General features: G+C 33.6%; 1 protein-coding gene across 1 annotated transcript in view; it reads right to left on the bottom strand.

Moving 5' to 3' along the window:
* The window catches only part of LOC106869358 (GTP-binding protein 4), a 27,046-nt gene that overhangs the window by 8,058 nt on the left and 7,075 nt on the right, over positions 1 to 11,913 (bottom strand). Inside the window, exons 3-14 of the mRNA XM_014915079.2 lie at positions 10,763 to 10,846; positions 10,482 to 10,635; positions 9,295 to 9,387; positions 8,268 to 8,417; positions 6,962 to 7,069; positions 5,705 to 5,794; positions 4,824 to 4,931; positions 4,299 to 4,376; positions 3,254 to 3,305; positions 2,310 to 2,410; positions 1,899 to 2,011; positions 89 to 233 (exon numbers count right to left, since the gene is read on the bottom strand). Coding sequence (XP_014770565.1) covers positions 89 to 233; positions 1,899 to 2,011; positions 2,310 to 2,410; positions 3,254 to 3,305; positions 4,299 to 4,376; positions 4,824 to 4,931; positions 5,705 to 5,794; positions 6,962 to 7,069; positions 8,268 to 8,417; positions 9,295 to 9,387; positions 10,482 to 10,635; positions 10,763 to 10,846 — 1,276 coding nt within the window. The remainder of the gene's footprint in view (positions 1 to 88; positions 234 to 1,898; positions 2,012 to 2,309; positions 2,411 to 3,253; positions 3,306 to 4,298; positions 4,377 to 4,823; positions 4,932 to 5,704; positions 5,795 to 6,961; positions 7,070 to 8,267; positions 8,418 to 9,294; positions 9,388 to 10,481; positions 10,636 to 10,762; positions 10,847 to 11,913) is intronic.

Genomic DNA, 11,913 nt, shown 5'->3' with positions numbered 1-11,913 from the left:
CATTCAAACTAACTTACACTGATTCTGTATAATAAAATGTTTAAAACTGAAGTTAAATCAATCAAAATGTATTCAGCAAAAAACTTACTGCACGTTCTAACTGTAAGCCCAAGTCATCCATTTGTTGCTCCAAATCACCAACAGTTCCAACAACTAATTTAGATCTTGGTATTTTTGATGCCTTTCGCCTTTCTCGTGACTCTAAGATCATCAGTTGTCTCTTTTCATGTATTCTAAAAAAGAAAACAAAATAGTCATCATCATCATCATCATATATATATATAAAGAGAGAGAGAGAGGGGGGACCAGTCAAGCAGCACATCACGCTGTAATTCTTGGGCTGAGAAATCAACACTTAAAAGCCATAATTTTAAGGAGCGATAAGAATTTTTGAATAAAGGAAAATGGGTAGTGGTGGTGGGTAGGTACCGCCAGCGAGTAGAGAGGGCTCTTAATTGTAGATTTTAAATATTTGAGAGACAACAATGCATAAATCGTATGGTAATAATAATTAAGAAGATTTAACAAGATTAATCTCAAGTTACTTGGTGACCCTGTCAGTGCAGGTGCCACTTAAAAAAGCATCCAGTCCACTCTGTAAAATGGTTGGCATTTGGAAAGGCATCTAGCTGTAAAAATCCTGCTAAAACAGTCACAGAAGTCTAGTGCAGGCTTCTGCTAAAATGGCTCTCGTCAAACTGTCCTGCTCATGCCAGTATGGAAGGCAGATGTTAAACAATGATGATGATGAATCAACAGATGCAGGTATGACAGCTGACACTCTTGTTGCAATCACCATGTTCCATTCGGAGTTTCGCCCATTGGATAGAATCTTAGGCAAGTATTTTCTATGGCTTTGACTTGACAAATGCCTTGTGAGAAGAAGTGGAGATGGAAACTTGAGAAGTTCATAATATCAACATATACGTGTATGTGTGTGAATTCATTTCCATGTGTTTTTTTTTTAAACATCCTTCTCTGGTAAGCAATAATCCCATAGGTTCAGCAGCTTTGCTGCTTTCAATTTGTGAGGACCAGTGGTGTGAAAATACCTTAAGTGGAAAACAAGTTAAGTAAAGGCTGGCCATAGAAAATTTACCTCAACAAGTTTCTAACCCATGCCAGCATAGAAAAGAAAAGCAAGAACGATAACTTTGCTGATAATTAAAATACCGTATTTTAACGCACATAAGCAACCCTCATGTATAAGGAAACCCCTAATTTGGGGTGCTTAAAATTTTGGAAAAAAGGTTTTATAAGGGATTATTATACTATTCATGTATAAGAAACTCCCATATTTTTTTAACCTAATTTTTGACAAAAAAGGGTTCCTTATACACATTAAAATACAATAAATACTATTTATTTAAAAACAATAGGGATGGAGTATTAAGATATGAAAGAAAAGGTAATTTTAGTATTCATGTTATCCATTTTTCCATGAGAAATCACTACAATTCAATCCTTTCTTACTGATAAACTAGTAAACTGTGAAATAAAGAGTTCTGTTATCAACCATATAGATGTGAAAAGTGAAGTCAACTTCAGTCAGATTTGAATGCAGAAAGTAAAAGGACCTTTCCATTAGCCTAATAATATCGATCTATAACAAGGGTACAAGGTCATAAGTTTTAGGGGAAGCTTATAGTCAATCATACTAATCATCAACTTCATTGGTGCATACTTTAGGCAAAGTCCACCTCAACAGGATTTGAGCTCAAGCTGTATAGGGACATAACTAAATAGTGAGAGGTCTTTGATCTATCACCCTACTGCTTCTACTAATCTACACAAATCACTAATAATAACATTTATTAATGCTTAAGTAACACATAGTACAAATAAAGCAGTGAAAATAAAATGAGCATATTTAAGCAAAAATCTTTAAGGTTAATTACTTGGCGGCAACTTTTCTAATTTTCTTCATGTCTTCATCTTCTTCTTCATCTAAGTTGTTATAATATCCTGCAGCAATTCTCAGCTCTTCTTCTTTCTCTAATGCTTCCAGTTTCTATAAATACAATTGTTAGACATAACACCATTTGAAAATTTAAAAAGAAAAATATTCAAATACATTTGAATTGTATTTAAAAAATAAAAAATTTTCTTTTTTTTCTCAAAAATCATCATTATTTAACATCCATTTTAGAATGCTTGTAATGAAAGCGAGGGTTAAATGATGGAATATGTTAAGACAGATTTTCCATAGTAAGATTTACTATTTGTTACACCATGGTATAATTTAATTAAATACTAAGTATTATGCTTGATAATGACTACACAATGCAATCAGTTTGAGATTAACTAACCTGCATTATATTTGGGTCAATAAAATCAGCTACATTATGTCCTTCCCATATTTCTGGCATGACATCATATTTTTCTTCTGGATTCGTCAAATCCCAGGTTTCTGTAACAAAAGTTTAGAAATAAATAATAGACAATGTGAACAATTCAAATCATTTTCATTCTATTTTACTAATTTCAGTTTGAGGACTGTGACCATGCTGGAGCCCTGCCTTCAAAGATATATTACCATCATCATAATTTAACAGCCATTGTCCATGCTGGGTTGGACGGTTTGACCAGAGCTGCACCAGGCTCCAGTCTGATTTGGCATGGTTTCTACAGCTGGATGCCCTTCCTAACACCAACCACTTTTCAGAGTGTGCTGGGTGCTTTTATGTGGATTCCAGTTCTTGACTGTTAGTGCGAGATTTGAACTCAGAAAGTAATCAAATACTATAATGGAGTATTTTACAACATTTCTGATCACATTTGACATCCTTGGTGTAGCCCTGGTTGTGTTTTTGCAATGCAAAACCTGCTCCTACTTGTCAATAAAATATAGCAATGGTCATGTACTGGAATTGATGTAACAGACTAATACACACACACACACACACACACATAAAATTCAGACCATGTGCCAATATTAGAAAATTATTATTATTAGAGTGAATTATAAGAATTGGACAAAATATTTTATAAGTATTTAGTTACAACTCTTACTTGCTGAGTTCAAATTTTACCAAAACACTTTTACCTTTTCTTCTTCCAAGGTTGATAAAATGAAGCACCAGTCAAGTACTGGGATTAATTTTTAATCAATTAAGTCTTGTCCTTCCCTTAAATTTGTAGCCTTTTACCTTTGTTAGAAATAATTATTATTAACACTCTAAAGGTAATATCACTATATTCATGGCCTTAATTCAAATTCAATCAAACATTTACAGTCAAATAATTTACTTACTTCTCAAATCTAAAATGTAATCATCTCCCATTTCTTGTTCAATGTCTTTTTCCTGCAAAGAAACAGAAATATTTTGGTCTATTTATAAAATAATCAAAAGAAGGAGAGGCAATGCCTGGAGATCTTTGCAAGTCTTTCCAGACTGATGAAATTGATGTTCAGTTGAAATATAGATAATAGCAGTGTTTAGTGTGGTGAGATAGTAAAGGTGATCATAGAAGGAATGATAGGTAGGGAAAATGGGACAGAGTGAAGTAGGAAGCTAGTTAGTTCAGAGGACATGCAATAGCAAAAATGACATACCTATGAGCTAGTAATTGAAGGCTGCTGGTTATTAAATCATTGCCAGCTTGGATTTGGTGAAGGACACTAGTTTCCAATCAGTGTGTCACAGAAAGTAGTTTGTGATGTCATTAGGTTTTAAGTTTCAACAATGCAACTGACATCATTTGCCAGAGGCACATTAAGCATGGGAAGTTAGGGAGGCAGAGACATTGGAAACCACTTGTCTTGGATGTTAGTGTATAGCAGTAGCACCAGTCTACAGACGTAAGCAACATTTTAATGGGGGTTTTACAACTTTTTGTAATCCTTTAATCAGGAGGGAAGATTAATGCCTAAGACCTTTTACAACTCAGTGTGGAGGAAGGTATCCTCAAACTGAAAATCTAGCTCAAATGTTTGCAACAAAGTGGACTCTGCTAAAGACACCCACAGATCAAGTGGTGATGGTGTAAAACTGGGTAATGGATTAAGTCTACCACCTAAGCAGGCCAAGGTGGGATCTGAACTCAGAATGTAAAGAAAAAGGAGAAATACTGCAAAGCATTCTATCCAACACATTCTAAATGACTGCCAATTCCCCATCTGAATTTGTGACTTAAAGATAATGGGTTTGACTATGACAGATTCCAAGTGTTGCAAGAAAGATTTATCATCCATTTCTTTTTTCAAAGGCAAAAATTTCACACCCACTCTCTTAAGTCTCGGAAGCTAACTTTAGTAATGTAAACAGTTCCACTGAAGACAAATAAGTAAATCTTACCAATTTCTTCTTTTGCCCATCGGTTTCCATTTTTTGCCTTTTCTGAAGAACAGCTTCAGGGATATGAACTGATCTTTCCTATTAAAAAAAAAAAAAAAAAGAAAGAAAAAAAAAATCATTTCATCACAGATCATCTTGCTATAATTAGTGGTGGTTTTGCTGTTTATATATTTTTGCTCCTCATAACAGAATTGGTACATTGTCCTTAAATTCCAATTTTAAGAAGGTGTGGGGTTATAGCGGGTTGCTTTATCTACTGTTATTCCTTCAAGAAAGATGTGAACTTAAACACAATGGTTGTAATGTGTTTGAACTCACAATAATGAAGCAAAACATATTGCGATTCACAACAAAATGTTACACATAACAAAAATCCGTGTAAGAAAGAGAAACAGTCACCCAAAAGGAAGGTTTCCATATGTGAAGGTGTCTTTCAAGAAATATAGTAAACAAAACTCTCTAACAAACATTAAATTGCAAATATCATATTTTGATTACATTCTGATAAAACATCAGAAACCTTACCTTATCATCTCTCTTGTTTGGCATTGCAACTCTTAATCGTGATAATAAGTCATCTTTTTTCTGACGAATCTTTGTTTCCACTCGATAAGCTAACAGACGATCACAAGCCTAGATTAGACAAAATATGAAAATAACATTTCCTCATTGCCAGCCCAATATTATGAAACGAATCATGACGGGTAAAACAAATTATTTTTTCATCAACACCAAATAAATTACAAATTAATACTAAAATACTTTTAAGTGTTAATTCTCAAGTCAGTTCTGACTGAGCAAAACCTATGGTCAAACCATTCCAGGTTTGACCATCCTGTTTTTTTTGTTTTTTTTTTTTAAATATCTAGAAATATATTCTACTAATATGGTAGGGTTTGATTAAAAAGAAATGTCGCTACTGTTTCTAACAGGTCAACTAACCACATGGAGGCTTCTCCCATTAGTATTGGTTTGTAAAGAACAGTTATATTTAAAGTTAAATTACATAAATAAAAAATGTCAGTATTTTTAGACTTAAGGGATGGCTGTACAGTTAAGAAATATGCTTTGTGACCGTATGAATTTAAGTTCAGTCCCACTGCATGGCATCTTGGGCAAGTATCTTCTATTATTGTCCTGGGCTGACCAATGCTGTATGAGTATACCTAGTAGACAAACAGTACAGAAGCCCATCACTCATGTGCATGTGTGTCTGTGCTGGAATGTTTGTCGCTCAACACTTTACAACCAATGTTGGTTTGTCTTTGAAACTTTGCAGATCCACAAAAAGCAAACAAGTATCAGACTTTAAAAAGAAAGGTAGTGTGATCATTTTGATTGACCGAATCCTTCAATGCAATGCTCCAGTATGGCCACAGACCAATGACAAATATTCAAACACTTACCTCATTTTTGACATTCATGACTCCTTCTTCAGTGAGTGTACTCATATACATTATTGGAACATTTTCCTCTTCTATTTTCTTGATGGAAGCCTTTAAAATTAAGAACACACAACCATCACCATATATTTAAATATTTATAAATTTATGAAATACTTCTAATAAATTGCATTCATTTGTTTCAAATACATTTTTCTATGCTAGTGTGGATTAAACAAATACATGTTTTTGAGGTATTGGTCTACTGAAAGTACTCTGTAGCTAACTCTTATTAATTCTTAACTATTTTTCAAGTGAGGAGTTCTTTCATTCCACTCATCTTCAAAAGTTAAAAACTTGAAGACAATTTGTCGAAGAGGATGTCAACAAACATTACTGTTTGTAGTTCAGTACTGTTTCATATATTCATACATGCGTAGGCATGTACATGCACAAACACACACAAAACAAAAAGACTTCGTGGAATTTCATTCCCAAAGTTAAATTTCTTAGGTAGATGTCGCTATTCAATAAATAGAAGTTGCTAAAATAAGTACCAGACAAGACACTGGGGTTGATAAAACGTAAAATCCCTTGAAAGTGGTGCCCCAGTATGGCCACAGTCCAAAGACAAACTACTAAAAAAACAAAACGTAAATGAAGTCTAAAAAATTTCAGGGTAGGAAATATAAGTTATAATTTTCAAGAACTTTTCTTGGCTGTGTACTCTACTTTAGACTGAAGCAATTTTAAGTACACCTATTTATATGTAGTATATATAGCATCAAAAGACTAACATCCAAACTACAGGGTGTCCTCAAAGTCTGGGTACATGGGGATTAACACATACTTAAACCCATTACCTCCCATAATTCTATTAACTGGAATTTTGACAGATAATTACGAAATTTGTAATTTTTAAGTGATCTCATGAGATCACTGGTAGGTAATGGGTTAAGAAATTATTATTTCTTAAATTTAATTGTTGATGTTATAATTTTATTTACTCCATGTAGCCTGACTTTGTGGGCACCCTGTAGATTTATTACTCATTCATTTTATGTTTCAGAACCAGATCAAACCAAACATTAATCCTATCACATTTTATTTCATAAAAGGACCAACTAGTTAGCCATATGTTATTTTTTCATGTCTTGTGCATGATTTAAAGAAACAAATGTAATTAGAAAATATATCATATGAAGTATCCTAAAATAATTCATACTACATTATATTTAATGAGAGAGAGAGAGAGAGATCATGTGTGTTGAAACAAATTACCTGTGTAGCTTCTGGGAGGTCTTCAAATTTCAGAACATCTATTTTGTTGATGCAAACTAAGATGGGTTTATTCACAAATAATGGTTTAATGCTTTCAAATAAGGTAATCTGAAAATTTAAAGCAAAAATATATATAAAATATAAATTAAGCATACAAGGAAAAGTAAATAGCTAACAAACTGAAATAAAACCAATGAGATTAGGTCATTAAACATATGGCTACCTCCCGTAAGCACTGGGGTATGTATAGGAGGTAGCTAGGTACGACATGAATAGAATAATTTTAAATATTAATAGGCAATGTATTTCATTGCAAGATTGGTAATGAAATGATTAATATATTTCTGTAGTTAAATCATTCACATTTATATAAAATATATAAATACCATTTATAATATTTTCATTTTTAACTTTATACACAAAGTGCACCAAAATATTTTTTATTTACTCTAAGTATACTGTGATAAAAGGAAAAAAAAAAAAAAAAAATTGGGGAACGACTGCATGAGACAACCTAAATAATCCCAATTATTTTAGAGAATTAAATTTGTGTTGGCCAAGTCTGTAATTCCATATTTTTTGAATAAATCAATGAAACGAAGGATTTTATGTCAACCACCCAATAGCAGAGTAAAAAAAGGGTAATAAGAAAAAAAACAAAGCAGTAATATAATAGTTAACGCATTTACTCATTCAGCATGTGTGAAGTTTAGTTTGGATGTGGAGGCAATTTGTTCTGGGATTCCTTTGTATCTTATTGTATTCAAAATGTTTACATGTTTTTTAGCCAATGCTAATTCACATTACAATTCTCAGTTAATTCAAACAAACAGCAGTTGTGATAGTAACAGCTAAAATGGAGTTCTATATTTAAGAGATGAAGAATTATGTACATTATTTACAATTGACGGATATTTGTCCTCATCTTGTTTGTTGTTAACACAATGTTTCAGCTAATATGCCCTCCAGCTTTCATCAGGTGTCTTGGGGAAATTTCCAACCTGGGTTCACATTCCTAAGGTATTTTCCGATGATGATGACGACGATGGTGGTGGTGTTCTTGTTTATTATTGTTGTTTTTTTTTAAAAATTATTATTATTATTATTCAGGTCACTGCCTGGAATCCAACTCGGAATCTTAGGGTTAGTAGCCTATGCTCTTAACCACTACACCGTATGGTATATCAGCTGAAACGTTGTATTAACAACAAACAAGATAAGGACAAATATCCGTCAATTGTAAATAATGTAAATAAGAGCCTAAAATGGAGACAGCCACTGTTTGTATTTACAAACAAACTCTTACCTGTTCATCAATTGTTTGGTTACATTGTTCAGAGATATCCATAATATACAGTACTGCAGCTTTTAAATGAGCCAATGCTGTAATGGCCTGCATTTCAATAGTGTTTCTATTTTCTAAAGGATGATCCAATATACCTGGAGTATCAACAACCTATTTGGAAAGGGAGAAAAAATAGCATTTAGAATATAAATTGTTTCAAAGAGTAGTTTTTATTATATATACACTCCCAGCGCTAGGAAGAGCATCTAGCTACAGAAACCTTGCTAAAGCAGACAGTGGAGCTTGGCATGGCTCTCTGACTTTCCAACCCATGCCAGCATGGAAAATGAATGTTAAATGATGATGTGCTCCACATACCTAAGAAATAGGAAACAGATGAAATGTTGATTCATACATAACAAAAATGATGTTGTAGGTCATGTGACTTAACTCAAACATCACACAAACAGTCTGGTTTAACAAAGCTATGACTGAATTCATTGTAGGAACTTGCATTATGCTATTGAACAAGATTCTGGGAATTAAGAACTTTGTATGATTTAAGCTTCAGGGCGAGACTTTATTACTGAACTTATAGAAATACTTAGAATTATTACAACAGATAGTGTATTTCTTTGGAAATATAGTCACAGAAGTTTTAAAGCAAGACGCTTTCTCAATCCACTTCTGTTCTGAATACCAAGTATTTTCAATGCACTCTAGTTATAATTCTTTTAAGTGACAAAAATATCTGCTTATACATATACCATAGCTGTCACTAATAAATATTAACTAAGATCACTCCTTTATGACAATATTAATGATAAAAATACAATCAAACATACCATATTTTCTGGCATAAAAGTCAAATTTTTCAAACTAGCAACTGGATTTGGAAAGACTGATGTTTGAATTTACACTATATAACACACTAACTTGTGGGCTGGAAAATATGTTACTTATATATTTGAAAAGAAAAAGAAGAAATAAATATTAACAGGAAATAAGATTTTTTAAAATGAAACTTTTCACAAAATAGATATCTTACCTGCCAACGTAGATACCGATGGTCAGTGTGTCCGACAAACAATGATTTGGTAGTGAAAGCATAAGGCTGCACTTCAACGTCGGCTCGTGTAATCTAGAAGTTAACAAAATTATTACAAGAATAATAACTGGATATTAGAAACGATAAACACTGATTAACACATTTAAATATTTAAATAAACCAGTACAGCAATATTTTCTAAATGTCAACAACTCAGCCATGAAGTAAGTGGTATTTCTTATCAGTTAGGTAGAGTGGATAAAAGAAAGTAATGTACTCCTCTTAAGGACATCCTATGTCAATGAGAGCATTTAACCCATATATGCCTATAAAAAAAATGAAGTCTTAAAATTTCACTGTATTTAGATTAAACGTTACGGTAAGCTTTCACAATCTGAAAGAAAAGGACGGTATGCAACTGTTAGCTACGGGTGTTGACTACCAACTGCACATTCCGTATGCTCAGTCAGATGCTTCCTGGCGAGTTCATGTCCAAACAAGAAGAAGTAGGTTTTGTGTTGCGAAAAGGCAACCAGGCGGTAAATACAGGTTAAAATTGATATCTTTTGTTTACTGGTTCAACATATTAACATTTGGTCACTGTATCTTATCTTAGCCCTTCAGCGTTTAAATCAGCCATGTCCAGCCAAAATAATCGACTTGTTTTATCTACAAACTTGCCAGATCCAACCTCTCACACTTACTCTACAATATTATTCTAAAAATGAACAATTATGTCACTGAAGTCTAAAAGCTATAATGTAATGTATGACTAATTCAAATCTATGTGAATAAATAAGCATTACATTTGACACTGAAATCTGAATGCTAAAGGGTTAATCATAATAATTGTTTCTGACATTATTACAAGGCCAGAAATTTGGAGACGAGTCACCAGTACTTGAACTGAAGGATGAAAGGCAAAGTTCACCTCAGCAGGATTTTAACACAGAACATAAAAGAACTGGAATAAATACTACAAGGCATTATTCTCTAACAAGTCTGCTAATCCACTGTCCTCATGTTAATCATAATAAGGAAAAGAATAAATATTTGAAAGTAGTAACAGAACATTTAACATCTGAAATCAAATAGGATCTGTTGATTAAATCTGTCTTCAGTTCTCAGAGAGAGAGAAGTTGGTTGGTTTAGTAACTAAGAACACTTGGAAAAACATTTATACAAACCTTATTGATAAAGCTTGATTTTCCAACATTAGGGAATCCACAGACAAGAAGAGTTCGGGTAGTAGGATCAATGGATGGCAAACGAGATAAATGTTGTCTAACTTGTTCTAGATATTCCAAGCTCTGTTTCTGACGTTTCAAAATGGTCACCATTCTAGAAATACATACCATAATATACAATTGTATAATATGTTCTTTAATTAAAGTATATAACAACTGTTCAATGTTAATTCCAAACAGTAGATTTGTATTTAACCAAGTTAAATATTACAAAAACTAACCTTCCTAGAGCTGCTTTTTTCAATTGTTTGCATCGATAAAGTGAATCAGCATATTTCAGAAGTCTAACATAATCCTTTGAAACACTGCAATGGGAACATCTCAATTTTAGTCTTAAAAATAACTAAAACTATACATACATACATACATAGAAATATTGCACAGATAAACTGTTGCTTCAGACAACAAAAATGATAACATTCTAAATTATAACCGCATTATCCTAAGATTTAATTTGAGTTCATTTGATTTGTTACAATTTCCATTGATAGAACAATATTTTTCCACTTTACTATACGTAGACAAACGTACACAACTACAAACAATAACAAATGTAGAGTCAGGGCATAAACAAATACACAGGTTACATGTTTTACGCAATTTCAATGATGTCTTCTATAGTGAAAAATATATCTTTTATCTATTACTAGTTTCAGTCATTGGCACACCACCTTGAAGAGTTTAGTTGAACAGATTGACTCCAGTACTTGCTCTGTCAGTCTCCTCTGTCAAACTTCTAAGTTGCAGGGAAGTGAACAAAACAGCACTAATAGTCAAAGCAGTAGGAGAACAAAGCACATGTACATATAAACACATACACAACAGGCTTCCACACAGAGTTTTTGTCTTACAAATTCGCTTATAGGGCATTGATTGGCCCAGGGTTATAATAGAAGATACTTGCCCAAAGTGCTGCACAGTGGGACTGAACCCAAGACTGTGATTGAAAAATGAACTTTTTACCACACAGCTAATGCATATATATATATACCTTTCCCTTGGATAACTGTGGTGGCATGGAGAGGGGAGGCTGGTATGCATGCGCGACTGCTGGTCTTTCATAAAACAACCTTGCCCGGACTTGTGCCCCGGAGGGTAACTTTCTAGGTGCAATCCCATGGTCAGTCATGACCGAAGGGGGTCTCAGTATAAAGATCTAATCTTTCGAGCGAGATCGTTGCCGGTGCCCCTGGGCCAGCTCCTGTGCGGGTGACACATGAGGTTTTTCGAGCGAGATCGTTGCCGGTGCCCCTGGACTGGCTCATGTGCGGGCGACACATGAAATCTTTCGAGCGAGATTGTTGCCAGTGCCCCTGGACTGGCTCTTGTGCGGGTGACACATGAAATGTTTTGAGTGGGACGGGATCGTTGC

The sequence above is a fragment of the Octopus bimaculoides genome, chromosome 6 (assembly GCF_001194135.2).
Source record: "Octopus bimaculoides isolate UCB-OBI-ISO-001 chromosome 6, ASM119413v2, whole genome shotgun sequence".
NCBI classification, from domain to species: Eukaryota; Metazoa; Mollusca; class Cephalopoda; order Octopoda; family Octopodidae; genus Octopus; species Octopus bimaculoides.
The sequence above is the reverse complement of the archived record's forward strand: the minus strand, read 5'-3'. Positions and strand labels throughout refer to the sequence as shown.